This window comes from Euprymna scolopes, chromosome 9, assembly GCF_053919585.1.
Source record: "Euprymna scolopes isolate OS-2025 chromosome 9, ASM5391958v1, whole genome shotgun sequence".
In the NCBI taxonomy this organism is placed as follows: domain Eukaryota; kingdom Metazoa; phylum Mollusca; class Cephalopoda; order Sepiida; family Sepiolidae; genus Euprymna; species Euprymna scolopes.
Window position 1 is genome coordinate 140,946,678 of NC_136490.1, and position 14,036 is coordinate 140,960,713.

General features: G+C 30.9%; 1 protein-coding gene across 46 annotated transcripts in view; it reads left to right on the forward strand.

Annotated features, from left to right (window-relative positions):
* The window catches only part of LOC145284881 (CLIP-associating protein 1-B-like), a 450,911-nt gene that overhangs the window by 176,005 nt on the left and 260,870 nt on the right, over positions 1-14,036 (forward strand). For all 46 annotated transcript variants that reach the window (XM_080133909.1, XM_080133914.1, XM_080133920.1 and 43 more), the window contains exon 9: positions 438-508. In XM_080133909.1, the coding sequence (XP_079990035.1) occupies positions 438-508 (71 nt within the window). The remainder of the gene's footprint in view (positions 1-437; positions 509-14,036) is intronic.

Consider the following 14,036-nt stretch of genomic DNA (forward strand, 5'->3'; position numbering starts at 1 on the left):
TTTCTTCATAAACATTTTTTATTTATTACTTTTATTTATTGGGGGGGGGGATCATTCACATTTTTTGTCATTCTGTGCATTTATTTAACATTGACTAGCATGTTTTTCAATATTTCTTTTCATTAGTGGGGACATCAATTCTTCACTTACCGACCTCTTCATAAAATACAACAAATTTAGCTGAGTCTACAATAATGTGCTAGATAACCATACTTTATCTATTTTCAACTGGAGTCTTTTAATAAATCCTTTCTGGCTTTATTGCAATACTCTAGATATTTGCTGTAATACAGAAAGAAAATTCGGTTATGTTTATTTCTACATTCATCTTTATGGTAAACCTTTTACCTGTTTTTTTTTTTTATCATTAATTTGTTTTATTTAAAAAGAAAAATGTGCTTTTTAAAAAAATACTTTCTTTTTCCCTCTTTCCTTAGGTTAAATCAATTAAATGAAAGGTTTGACAATGTGAAAAGATCGGGTAACATGCTTCCAACAGCAGATGTAGGTATGTATACTTTTGTCTTTTAATCAATACTAAAGAGCAACAACTTTGACTGTACATGTTTTATTTTAGCAGCTTACATATTGTAATTTATTATTCATCACATAGATTAAGCTAATTTTTTTATTTTCATTAATGCATCTATAAAAAATTATTTATAAGCATCACTTGAGGCTCAATTTTGCAGTTGGTAAGAAAAATGGGCCAAATATACACTTTAGCAAACATTTTGTCAAAAGTAACCCATTAAAGATACAGGCGTAAAGCTTTTATACTTGAGTAATTTTAGGATGAGGAAATTTAAAAAAATAATTTTCTTTCTAATATAGAAAAATTTTGCGGTGTTATCTATGTCTTGGCATGTAAAAACATAAAATGAAAACCTTGAAATTTGCCATGTAAAATCATCAGTCAATTTTCAAACAAAGGCTTGTATAATTATTATGAAGCTTTAAATTAAATTTTTAAATACTAAATATCAAATGTCTAAAGATAAAATATATTTCTCGAGTGTAATAGATTTCACTTATCTTAGCTTGGATTTGGTTCTGTTAAAGCCAATTTCTGAGAGATGCTATACTCTTCCATAACTTGTTTGGAGATACTGGGAAGATCTTTTATAATGTCATAACAATGACGCCATTCATTAGATCATCAATGATCTGTGATCCTTCAAGTCACAGGTTATAAAATATTGGGGTGAGGGGGGCAGCGCTCGGCTTTGTCGGGTCGTAAAATACGCTAAAATATTACATATTAATTTAAAATTTTGTATATATTATTATAGTTGTGATTTCAAAAGTAAAAAAAAAAACTAAGTGTTTTGGTGCCATCAGCTAAAATTGAAACCGAAATCAAAATTGTAGCATTCAAAGCTAGGTACGTTACCACTGTACCAACGTGACATGTATATGAACTGATTAAAATTAAACTAAGAGAAATGTACAAAATGTATAACGACTTTTTTTTCAATTTTGACATATTAAAAACTATTTTAACCGGCTAAAGACCCATAAAAGAATGGTCCATAAAAAATCCAATCATTTGAGACTCCTGGTGCCATTCTGTGACTTAGTTTGAAAATATGGAGACAAACAGACAGACATAGCCTTTTATATATTAGATTTCTCAAAATAACTAGTCAGACAAAATTCTTTTAAACATGGAATGTTTATATGAAATTGTAAATATTAATTCAGAGAGAGAGAGAGTGGAAAAATAGAAGGTGGGAGATAAAGAGAAAGAGGAAAAAAGGGGAAACCTATTTGATATTAAGTTCTTTGGGGCAGTCCTTGAAAGGCGCGCACACACACAATTAGTGTATGTATGCACATATATATATTAATCTATTATGAATGATTTTAATAAATGAAACCTAGTCATACATTACATTTTATAAATATTAATAATAAATACAAAAAAAAACAGCTTTGATGTATTTTACCAGTATTTCAGACAATTGGACCTTAGTTAGGATGTAGTATGTTATAATATGTTATCTCTTTACATCAAGTGACTTAATGCCTTGTCTGGAGTGATTTCCATTAAACAAAAATGGTGTTAGCAAAATTTACAAATAATTGAGTCTTTATATATATATATATATATATATATATATATATATTCAGATAGAGAAACAAAACAAAATCTCCTTTTGAAGCTGATTTATAATTTCACAATTATTGATCTTTTCTCCTCTGTATAGCGCTAGGTAAATACACCTATCGAGTTTATTCTATATCCATGGTACTTTGAGCACAGCACTTTTGAAGTATTTATACATTAACAGAAACTTTGCTCTTTTAGACCTTTGGTCTATTATTCTCTATAATATATATATATGAGAGATAGATAGATAGACAGTGGGAGGAAGAGAGAATATTGTATCCATAAAGAATAGAGAAAATTCTATAAAAAATCTGAAGTGGGAGAGCTCAGTATGTAGCAGAGCAAAAAGAAAACAACTAAAAATTAAGGTTGACCTCATGAATTTATTTCAACCCGATAGAACGTTTTCAAATGAGGGAGTTGGACAAGATTTGTCATTTGACTGAGAAATTATTATATATAGCTGGTTAATAAAAATATATCCCTTGAGCTTACTGATAGGATGAGGGGTAACAAAATAACATTTGTGCTGCACATAAGAATGGTTAGTCTCAAGTGACCTGGATCAATGTATTGAAAGCTGTGTTCATATGATCTCTGCTAAAATAACACTGTGATTAAAACCGGATAATTTCAATGAGAAATGGAGTACCTTTATAAATGATTACCTGCTGTATTAATATTATTTTTTAATCTACAAGTTTGTATAAAAATTATCATGGATCAGGGTTTTTATTTCTTTTTAAATTTTGACATTTCTTTTGTTTTAGTTCTTCCTTCATCTATAAGCAGGAAAAGACTATTTAAATTTTTTTTTTTCACATTTTTTTTTAAACTCTTATTCTTCCCATATGGGTAAAGTTGTTACAAATGTCACCTGCTTTCTTTGTATGTCAATCTTATGAGAGGGGAAGGATGAATGCTTTGTTATTTTTGTCACCGGTTGACTCAATCAATTTCTTGTGTTTTTATTTTTATTTATTTTTATTATTTAAAATTTTTTTTAATTGTAACCAAATATTACAATCTTTGTACAATTCTGACTGGAATTCTATTTGCTGTTTTTCTTTCTTTTTTTTAAGTGAACCAGTTTGTGCCCCCCTTCCCTTCTTCAAAAAATAAAAAAAGTAATTAAAAAAAATAATCCCCCAAAACGAAGGGTAGCAATGTTTTTTGTCATGCAAAATGTGTTTCTTACATTTCTGATTGTACCTATTTACAATGCCTCCCCACGGGACAGAGTTAAACACCAGGGTCGTTTTTTAACATGGAGAAAAGGTACAAAAAAAAAAAAAAAAAATGTCTTAGTCATGAAGGACTGCTCCTCCACCGAAAGAGAACAAGAAATGGAAGTGCAGCATCTGAAGAACAGATACTACACTTTGATCTTGGCTAGTACTTCATAATTAAAGAGGAAACTCACAGGTTTTTACATTTTAAAGCAGCATTGAATCTGCCTTTTACATTAAAACAAGGGTTCTCAACAGAGAGGAGAGGGAGATATTTTCAGGGCCCCCACAATTAAATTTGGGAGAGTAAAAAGGTAATTCCTGTGGGTGGGGTCCGGTATCATAATACTAGAACAAATATCACACTACCACTCCCTGAACTGAGCATTGTAAGAGAGTAATAGTATATTTTTATCATCAGACAAAGACCAAATCTCCATTATTGATAGATTTTATCACTAAAGAAACATGTGTGATGTTTGTGGGAAAGAACCCCAACCAATTGCCCGATTATAAAGAAAATATGTCTTTCTGAACTTCTATATAAAATTTATGAATTGTAGTAGCTTTTTTTTTCATTGAATACTAGTTATACCTACTCGGTGTTGGCTAGGAGTCTATTTTTTTAATTTTTATTTTTTTATAACACTTTTTCTTTTTAAAAACGTTTTTGTTATCGTTAAACACCTGATTTTGAAAGATAAATATAATTATTTGGTTTGATCATTAAATTATTAATTGAACCAAATTGTTACAAAAAATATAACTAATTTTGTTAAGGTAATGTTTATCATTTTATTTACAAAATGGATGGAAGTAAATGGCTTCTAAAACTTTCAATCTTACATCAAGTGACTTAATGCCTTGGCTGTAGTAAGTTTTGTCAAATTTTAAAGTGTCACAAAGTAATTCTTTTAAAATTATTATTTTTTACTATTTTACTAAAAGCATAAAAATGACTGACTAGGAAGGACAATTTTATTTATTTTATTTTCTGGGTTATGTACTAATTTGTGTGTACGTACGCACGCACGCACACACACACACACACACACACACACACACACACACACACACACACACACAGTAGCGTCCAAAACTAAGGGACAAAATTTTAAAACCTAATATTTGTTAGAAATAACAACTGTGAAAAGCTGAAAGTTTGACAACTGGTAGTCATTATCATCCACACTAAAATTTGAATCATTTGCAAAGGATAGAAAAAGAATTATAACATTTATTTTCAAAATAGGAACATCCAAAAGTAAGAGACAAAATTGAGAAAAACAATGTAAACAGCCAAAAAACAATAAAAATACATGTACAATCAATATTTAGTAAATGAGCCCTTGCTCTCAATGATAGCTGCACATCTTTGACTACAAGAACAAATAAGTTCTTGACAATCCTCAATACTAATTTTAGACCATTCTTCTTGAAGCTTCACCCACAAATCTTCCGTGTTAGTAGGATTTCTTTCCATAACTTTCACTCCTAAGGTTTTCCAAAGATTTTCTATTGGATTTAAGTCAAGACTTTGCGGTGGCCAATCCATAATTTCAAAATCTTGCTCGCTAAGGTAACTCATTACCACCTTTGCCTTGTGACATGGGGCATTATCTTGCATAAAGGTAGCCCTATTGAAACCTGAATTCTGTATTATTGGCACAACATGATCTTGAACAATGTTTTTTATAGATCTGCGCGTTTATACAAGTTTGTAACTGGACAAGAGGTGTTGTACCTTGGCTAGAAAACATTTAAAAAAAAAAAAAAAAAAAATATATATATATATATATATATATATATATATATAATGCTCACTCATTACTTAAGGAATCTTATTATATAAAGGAGAGTTGTCTGTGTGTTGCATGTAGAGGAGAAAGAGAGATTGGGAAAGATGTATATAGAGAGATAGAAGTTTTAATAGAAACCATATTAGACTTTTGCCCTGAGCAATGCCGGGTAGCCCTGCTAGTAGTAAGTAAATTAAAAAAAAAATGTGTAAGATATGATAACTGATCTTTTCTGCCCTTTCAGTATGTGCATCAAAAATTTCAGACATGTAGTTCATCAAATGCTATTAAAAATGTCCATGTGAAAATCTTCAAGTGTCCTGTTTTTTTTTTTATTTAGACATCACATCTCTATAACTAGTTATGTCGGTTAGTTGGTTTTAATCTTGTGATGTAATTATTTCTTTCAATGTTTTGGACTGTAACTTCAAAAGTATCTCATTTGAGACTGTGTGGAAAAAGGAAGAGAAATCCTTGAAAAAGAAAAAAATTGATTATGACCTGTGGAAAGAGGATTTTTCTAACTGGACCTTTTATTTTATTAATTTTGTGGATTTTTTGTAAAGTTGGATATTTAAATCAAATTAACTTTGAAGTAAAAAAGAAAAAATTCTTTCAAGTTTTAATAGGTGTTACATAATTGGCATAATCACGTTGACACACTGGTTCCCGCTGGATCACCAAAGTTAAGCAACATTGAACCTGGTCAGTACTAAATGGGTGACTATTTGGGACTTCCAGGTGCTGTATGTGCTCTCCGCTTATCTCTGTATTGTTTCCAGTCGTCCTGGACTTTTTCTTGCCACTGGACTCAAACAGTATCGATTCAGGAGAGGTGTGGTTGGAGATTGGGCAAACCCTTGCCTCACAATTACACGCGCAACTGCCCCTACAGAGGTATCCTTTGTCTTTCGAGACTGAACGGAGGCATTGATTGACATAATTGGCCTAATAGATATTGTTGCAGTCTATAGCATTCTAGTTCTTCATGCACTAATACTGTTGGGAAAGTGTTGTGGCTAGTGAATCTCTTTGAGGGTAAGGTGCAGAAACCTATCTAATTCAATTGGCCCCACTCTTCTGTTACTAGTCTCAGTCTTTTCTATAAATATTATGGCATATGTTCTTCAGAATTGTCTGATCTATTTCCTGCTTCTTTTGTTCCAGCTCATTTTGACTTCTTGGTCTAGTGGTTTTCATCAATTTACTGTTTTAATACCTCATTTTAATATAGCTTTCTATTGCAATGCACATATTCCTGCTGACTGTTTTCCTCTTACCTATAACCGTGGTCTTTTAAGGCAGTAGGCATCTCCTGTCTTTGCGATAATCATCTTTCGTTTTTGTTAGCTCCTTAGATCAAGTGGCTTGTCTGGAGCGATTTCTATAAAAAAAAAAGAGAAAAACAAGAAGTATTAAGGATAGGAAAGGTACAAGATGAACAGATTAATTTTGACTCCTTCATCTTTTGGCTATGATAAAGGGTTGGGAGGGTCTTGCTAACCAACTTTTTTATTCTTTGTTTTTTTCCCTCACTTCACGCTTCTTTCCAATGAAATTATTGTATTATATTCAGCAACAATAAAATTTTAACCATTTGGGAAATTTTAAGTAGGATGGTCTCTAGAGTAAATGTGGTATTATGGTAACTGAAATTTTTCATGTAAAAACTAGGATAGACATTTGTAAATATTTGTGACCAAGAATAATCAATGACACTTAGTTTTTGCCACTTTGAATGGTCTTATGCCTAATTTCTTGCAAATGTAAACTTTTATATTTCTGTAAATAAATATTTCAAAGTGTAGTATTTGTTCTGATGCTGTATTTCATCTGTTCTATTCCCAGTTAGTGAGGAAGAAATCCTTCTAGACGGAGACATATAAATTTTTTTTTTTTGTTCCAATCTAGAGTGTCACTTTTTGCCTCTATTTATATAAAATTAGAAATATGTATGTTTATACGTTTCTTCATAGATTCATTTGTAAACTAATTAGCCAATCATTGTGCATTTTGGAACACAGCTGCTAGACATAAGGGTGAGTAATGTGGGTTATAATTAGTTTAATGCAAACGAGGCAAAAAGATTTGAATCCTTTGTAAAAATTCAGATACCTCTAATTTTTTCTGAAATTTTAACCATAGATATTAGGCATGAATTAATAAATATTCCCAAAATTTTAGGTTCTTTTGGGGTATTTTTTAATGTGGACGCAACCTCCCATTTCCGTTGAATCTGATCTGTAATTGTTAGACATTAATTTGGCTCCCTTCATGTGCCCTGAGGAAAGCCTCATTAATCAAAACATAAGCTATACAAGTCTTTAACAAAAGATGTAACATTTGGGAATTTTTGTTTTTGTATTACATCTATCTATATATCTATAAAAGTGAACATGTCTGTGTGTCTGTCTGTGTACATTTCCCTACACAATAACTCTGTCAATTTTAAGTTTACAGATTCGAAATTTGATATACAGGGTAGTGAGATTTGGGAAAATCTTTGTGATCGGTTTTCGGCCAGAAATTTGGCTGTTAAGGAGTCAAAGTTCAACGATTTGACCTTTGAGAACTCTACCAAACTCCTCCGCCAATTTTGGGTCTAAACACTTTAAATTTTAGATATAGGTTCCATGGACATGGAGCTAACTTAATAACTTGATTTGAGCCCCAAACAATAAATGTTAAGGGGTCATAATAGGGGTCAAAGTTAAAAAAAAAAAATTGACCATTGTTTTTTTTTTTTTTTTTCTCAACATACACCTCCAAACACCCGGGCAATGCCAGGCTGAAATGCTAGTATGTATAGAAAAGTAAATCTTAACATGGATAAATGGGAAAATATAACAAAATCCAATTAAAAGCACATCAGTTGACGAATATTAAATTTTTTGATAATAGAAAAATTTTCAAAGTGAATAGATATTATTGATAACTTTCGTGCAAGAGATGAATATGAAGAGGAGGGAAGAGAAGAAAATGGTGATGGATATGAGGAAGGGAAAGGGCATAAGTGGAATTTTAAGAGACAGTCGTTAGTGACAACAGACAAGTTACTGATTGGACTTAAGAATTACTGAAAGGGAAAAGTGGAAGGTCAGTGGAAGTGCATATGAAGGTGTTTATAATATGAAGAACTAGCAAAAATGTTGCCATGTCAGGTATCAGAAGTTGGAGACGTATGCCTTTAGTGTGATTCTGTATTTTAAACTCTACTTAATGAACTCTCTCATCTACTAATGAATCATAACACAAAATACATTTTCTTTGACCTTTTTCAAATCTATACAAGTTGATAAACATTAAATTGGGATCCCAGATAGTCATCATTGTAATTGATTTCTTATGTTGTTTCTTAGGTTTACAAGAATGTAATACCAGTTTGAACTTGTCACTCATTTATTAGGCTTTCAATCTGTTGAGGATATTATAGTCTATTTATATATTTTAATGTTTATTTTTGTGCATCTCTTGATGTAATTATTGATTTGTATTCAGCTTCTGGTCTGTGCTCGTGTTTATCTTGAGGCTTATTCGTGTCTATATTGTACCTTCTCTAAACACTTTGCTCATCAATGGAAGTTCATTCATTAAAGAAATGTCACCTTTTTAATCTTTTACTTTTTTCTTTTTATGGTGTTCAATTTATTATTGGCGTGTTTATTTCTACAGGTTTTGTGTACTACAGTATTAGTTTTATTAAGGCAAGGGTACATGCTCTTTTAGTTGTATGCGTTTTTATAACATTGTGTTATGCCAGAAATGCATGGTATTTGTAATGTAATCTGAAATAATGTAACCTGACAATATTAAAAAACATTTTTTAATTAATTATTTTTTTTTTAGTAAAATCTTGAATGTTTAATTTGAGTTATTTATGAATTATTTTAATGTGATTATATATATATATATATATATATATATATATATATATATATATAGTTATTTGTTACACTGATATTAGTATTAAAAGTCTACTTGTTTCTATTTTAAAAGTAAATATAACTTGTATACTTAGTTGTGAATATATCAACAACTTAAAAACAACTAATTTGCATATTCCTTTAAAAACGAACTTAATTCACTGTTCTTTTCTTATTGGAGGATTAATTTCATTTTACTGTGACACATAGTTCTATTTGTACATATTTTCTACATTATGCATAACTGCATAACATTTGGAGCAGTATTTAGAGTAAATCTCTATCAGTGGAATGATCTCTACCAAACTATTCTGTTAATTTTTGGTCCTCAGGCTTGAAACTTGACATATAGAGTATTCGGACCTTTGGAACAAAATTTTGTTTTTTAGGCAGAAAAATAGCTGCTAAGGGATTAAAATTGAAACTGTGTAGATGTAATGTGTATCCTCTATGCATGCACAAATATACATTTATACTGTTTATATATAATCATCCAGAAAGTGAGCTGAAAGCTCAATAGTAATTTTTTATTTTGTATTTTTAATTCATGGTTGATAAATATGTATTAAAAATGGGCAGAAACAATTGTATGAATAAAGATTCCACCCTCTAAAAAAAGGATTTTTTTTCTAGAGGGTGGAATGTCGATTGTCTGCCCTTGTTGATCCTACATTCCTGACATTGCCAAGAGATGTCGCTAGCAGTGTATCATTCGAAATGCAAGATGGTGTCAAATAATTCTCTGATAAAACGTGTCATAATATTTGATTTTCGTTAAAAAAAAAAAAACTGTTTGATCGATTTACATGATTTTTGGAATATGACATTTTCGTGCGGTGACAGATACATACATCATAAAGATTAATAAAGATTTTTTTTGAAAAAAGTTATTTATAGGCTCAACTGTAGATAAGTACCAGATTTAAAAAAAAAAAAAGTAAAATTCAGTACATATTATGTACATTTGAAATCTCCAAAACATTGATTAGAATATCAAATAGAGTTCTTGTAAATATATATTAAACATTTCTGCTGTATGCATGCAGCATATTTCCAAGATTGGAAATTGATTTTATCATAACAATAATCTGTTTTGAATATCAAGTCTATTTTTTTGGTAGTGATACAAAGAGAAAGAAGGAAGTACTATTTAGCAGCACCGAGTCTGGCCACTTTTCCTCTTTAAGAATATATTTGCCGACAGCCCATTTTTAGATTCCTATCATCCTAGAGAAATGACAAGCAAATGAAAAACAGAAAAGTTGCTGCTTCTGGCTTTATTTCTACATGCTTCTTTCTTTCTTTCTTTCTTTATTACAATTGACTTCGATGCATTGTCAGTTTTTTGTTTCTTTTTTTTGACAGAACTTATACTCAACCCTGTGCTTATATATATATATATATATATATATATATATATATATATATATATATATATATATATATATAGTGTATATAATAATCATCCAGAAAGTGAGCTGAAAGCTCAATAGTAATATTTTAATTTTATATTATAGCCAATAAACACTCTAGCTCATATAATAAGAAAAGAAAATCATGTTTTTTTGTTTGAAGTATTTTTATAAATATCTTACATGCTCAAACAGCTGTTTCATCCATCTTAAATCATATTTTTGTCCTTGTTTAACAGAAGAACTAAGTATATATTGAATTGGACTCTTCATTGAAAGCCAAAAAAAATAAAGACCGAATGATAGTCTTTATAATCATGATAATGTTGGAAATTAGTTTCCTTGCTCCTATTTATCTCAATTGAATATACTTTATTTTTCGTTTCTAACAGTGAAAACCCATAATTATGAGCTCCAATGGTAAATAATCTCCAATTTATCAACCATGATTTATCTCCCTTGCTGTACATTCTCATTCCATGATTATTCAGTGTTTTCATCTGTTATTCAATTAAAATTTCATTATCTGTTAAATGATGGTTTACATTATACTATGATGCATAGTTGTAGTAATTTTTCTCATTGTGGATAAAAGTTGAGCAATTTGGATGAAAAGAACCTTCCTGCTGCTTTATGGTCAACTGACTTCAGGGTGAACATTATTGATTTTTGACAAATGGCAATCTAGTTATAAATTGTAAATTAAAAACAAAGTTCTCTCATTCCTTAGCTAAGCAAACTAGTCAGTAAATACTCTCCTCTCCATCAAATATCTAAGAGGAGATCACTTCTCAAAGGGTACTGCGTGTGTGTTAATTATACAAGCTCCCCTATGGATGGAGAGTACTCTGGTGAAGCAAATAATGATTTCCACTTAGCACTGAGACAATGCTTTGCCATAAAAATAATTACTGATTTTCATTTGTCAGTATTGTAAATAGTAAAAAAAAGCAAAATGTAAATGAAGAACATCATTTATAATGTGATACAATTTCTCCCATTGCCACCGACAGGTTTGTAACACAGTTTGCAGAGCATCGGATATTGTTTACTGGGGTCTCTGTTTTGAATCTAGTTATGTCTAGTAACATTAGTTGAGAGAAATGTATGTGTATATATATATATATATATATATATATATATATATCTTTAAACCCATGAAACTCGATAACAATGAATCTGATTGGTTAACTAGCTAAACCAAACTACACAAATATATATAAAAACACTTGGAAACATGCATTCCAGTGATTTTATCTTGACGAGTCTTTACAGAGCTGAAATGCGGAAAACTCTAATTTTCTTAAAATAATTAATTTCTAGTTATAAAGTTATTGATGAATGATTTGCCAACAGCCAGAAATTGTTTTATTTGACGTTTTGATTGCTTTCAAATTTTGAAGAGTAACAAAGTAATCCATTCATTTTTTTTTCTTTAAACTTTTAACAAAATATGCAAATTTCTGATTTTTTAATGAAAAAATCTAAATGTATTATGATAGATTTAATTTTGGAATTAATTTTTTTTTTTTTTAAACATTTTAAATTTGCTTTCGTATTTTACACAATTGCATTTTTTTTTTTTAGTAAATCATTGATTAATAGTAAATGATAATAATTAAATTCCAAGTGATTGAAAAGTGATAAATACATAATAAAAGGGATAACACTTGGTCTTATACCCCTGCCACTAGTTTCTTTTGCCTAGGCAAAGTCCAAAAGAATAGATTGCACATTATCAACCAAGTTCCTACCCTGTCTCATGGCCACAATGTTGCATCCCTCTGCCTGTTTTCAGCTGTGACCCCCTTAATGTAAATAATTCTCTACTATACAAACAACAAAATCCCACCCCTTCATTATAGAGGTCCTTAGATGCTGGAAAAGAAAGCCTTCTACTTTCAGGCAGTTAGATTTAGGAATTTCCTCCCAGTTTCCTGCTTCCCTAGTGGTATGAACATGCAGAAATTTGAATGTTATATGAACAAATATCTTGCTGCTCAACTTCCTATATAGTGTCCCTGTAGATATGGTCCTAGCTAGTAGCCCTTTACATCCAAGTGGCAATATACCCTGTTTGGGATGAATAAGAATAAAAGTAAAATAACAATACAGTTTAATGAAGATGTTGTGTCCGTCTCTGGAATTAAAGCTATACTTTTACTATCTTTCATTGTTCAATTCAGGGTGAGGATAGTGTAGTATCTGTTCTGGTATGATCCTCTTAAGTATTACCTTCTCCTTTGGAGGGTGGCAATATAATACATGTTAGTTTGTCATATTAACTAATAGGTATGTGATGAGAATATGCATATTATTCTTAGTTTTATAAATGAAATAGAAATGTGTCCTTTTTTCTTCCCTGATGAGATGCTTTAGTTGATAATAAACAGCGGCCATTGCAATTTGATACTTGATCAGTTTGAAAATGAATCTTCTGCCGCGTGTTCTGACTTGGTTTTTTGTCGTTCATCATGGTTGGGGAGACAACATAAATATCGCACAGTATTTTATTTTCTAAACATATCTATCGCATGTTACCCATCATCATTACTTAAATGACTTTTTCATATCTGACCTGTTTTCCCTTATTTCTATCCGGCATTATTGTCCTTTTAGACTCAAAGGATAACATATTTTCTTTTCATTCATTTATTTATTTTTTAAAACTTCTTCGACCGGATTTTCTTGTAGAAATACTAAAAGCGATAAGTGTTTCCGTTTTGTAATTGATAATTACACTTGAAAAAGTTGTGAATGTTTTTATTTCTACAATTGATTCTTCTTTTTTCCCCGATTACTATCAAAATCCTGAGTCCATTAACCTAGAATAATCTTTGGATGATCTGTCATCCGCAACAACAAAGATCATAGTATTTATTTTGGCCAGGGGTGGGTGGGTAGGTATGTGGTGGTCGTCGTGGTAGTAGTCACCACCACAACCACTACTGCCACCACTTAGTGAGTGTAATGTTGTTTTGTTCTGCTGACAGAGCTCTACCTCCCTCGTAGGTAAATAGGCTAAGCTTCATGTCTTGCTTGTCAGTTCATCCAGGTATGGCCTCACCATGCTACCACTATTCCCTGTGAGAGAAGGGGGTGTGTGAATACCAGCAGGAGGACAGCTTCACTTGAGGACACACACACACATACACGCACACCACCTGTAGGCTACTGGTGAAGTACTCTGCCACTCACACTTGTAATATCGTCTTTTAATGATAAGCAGTTTACTTTGATATTGTCGATCTAGTCATCGTTAAAAGAGATCTGCTAACACATGCTGAGTGTTTATAGCTTTTTTTATACAAAATGAAAAAGAAGAAAAGATTTTATATGAAATAATAATTTTACAAATTAGAATGATAATAAATGCTGATTTTCAAATATTAAGCATGCACGGTTTAATTACCGCTGCACGCATTGTGTGTAAATCTGTAATAGTAAAACGGACGCAGAGAATAATCCTAGTTTCTCATTCATTATCCGCAATGCTTACTTTCCCTCCTGCTACTGCTGTGTATTAACAGCTGAAACTTTAAGGGACAAATCAATTCTCA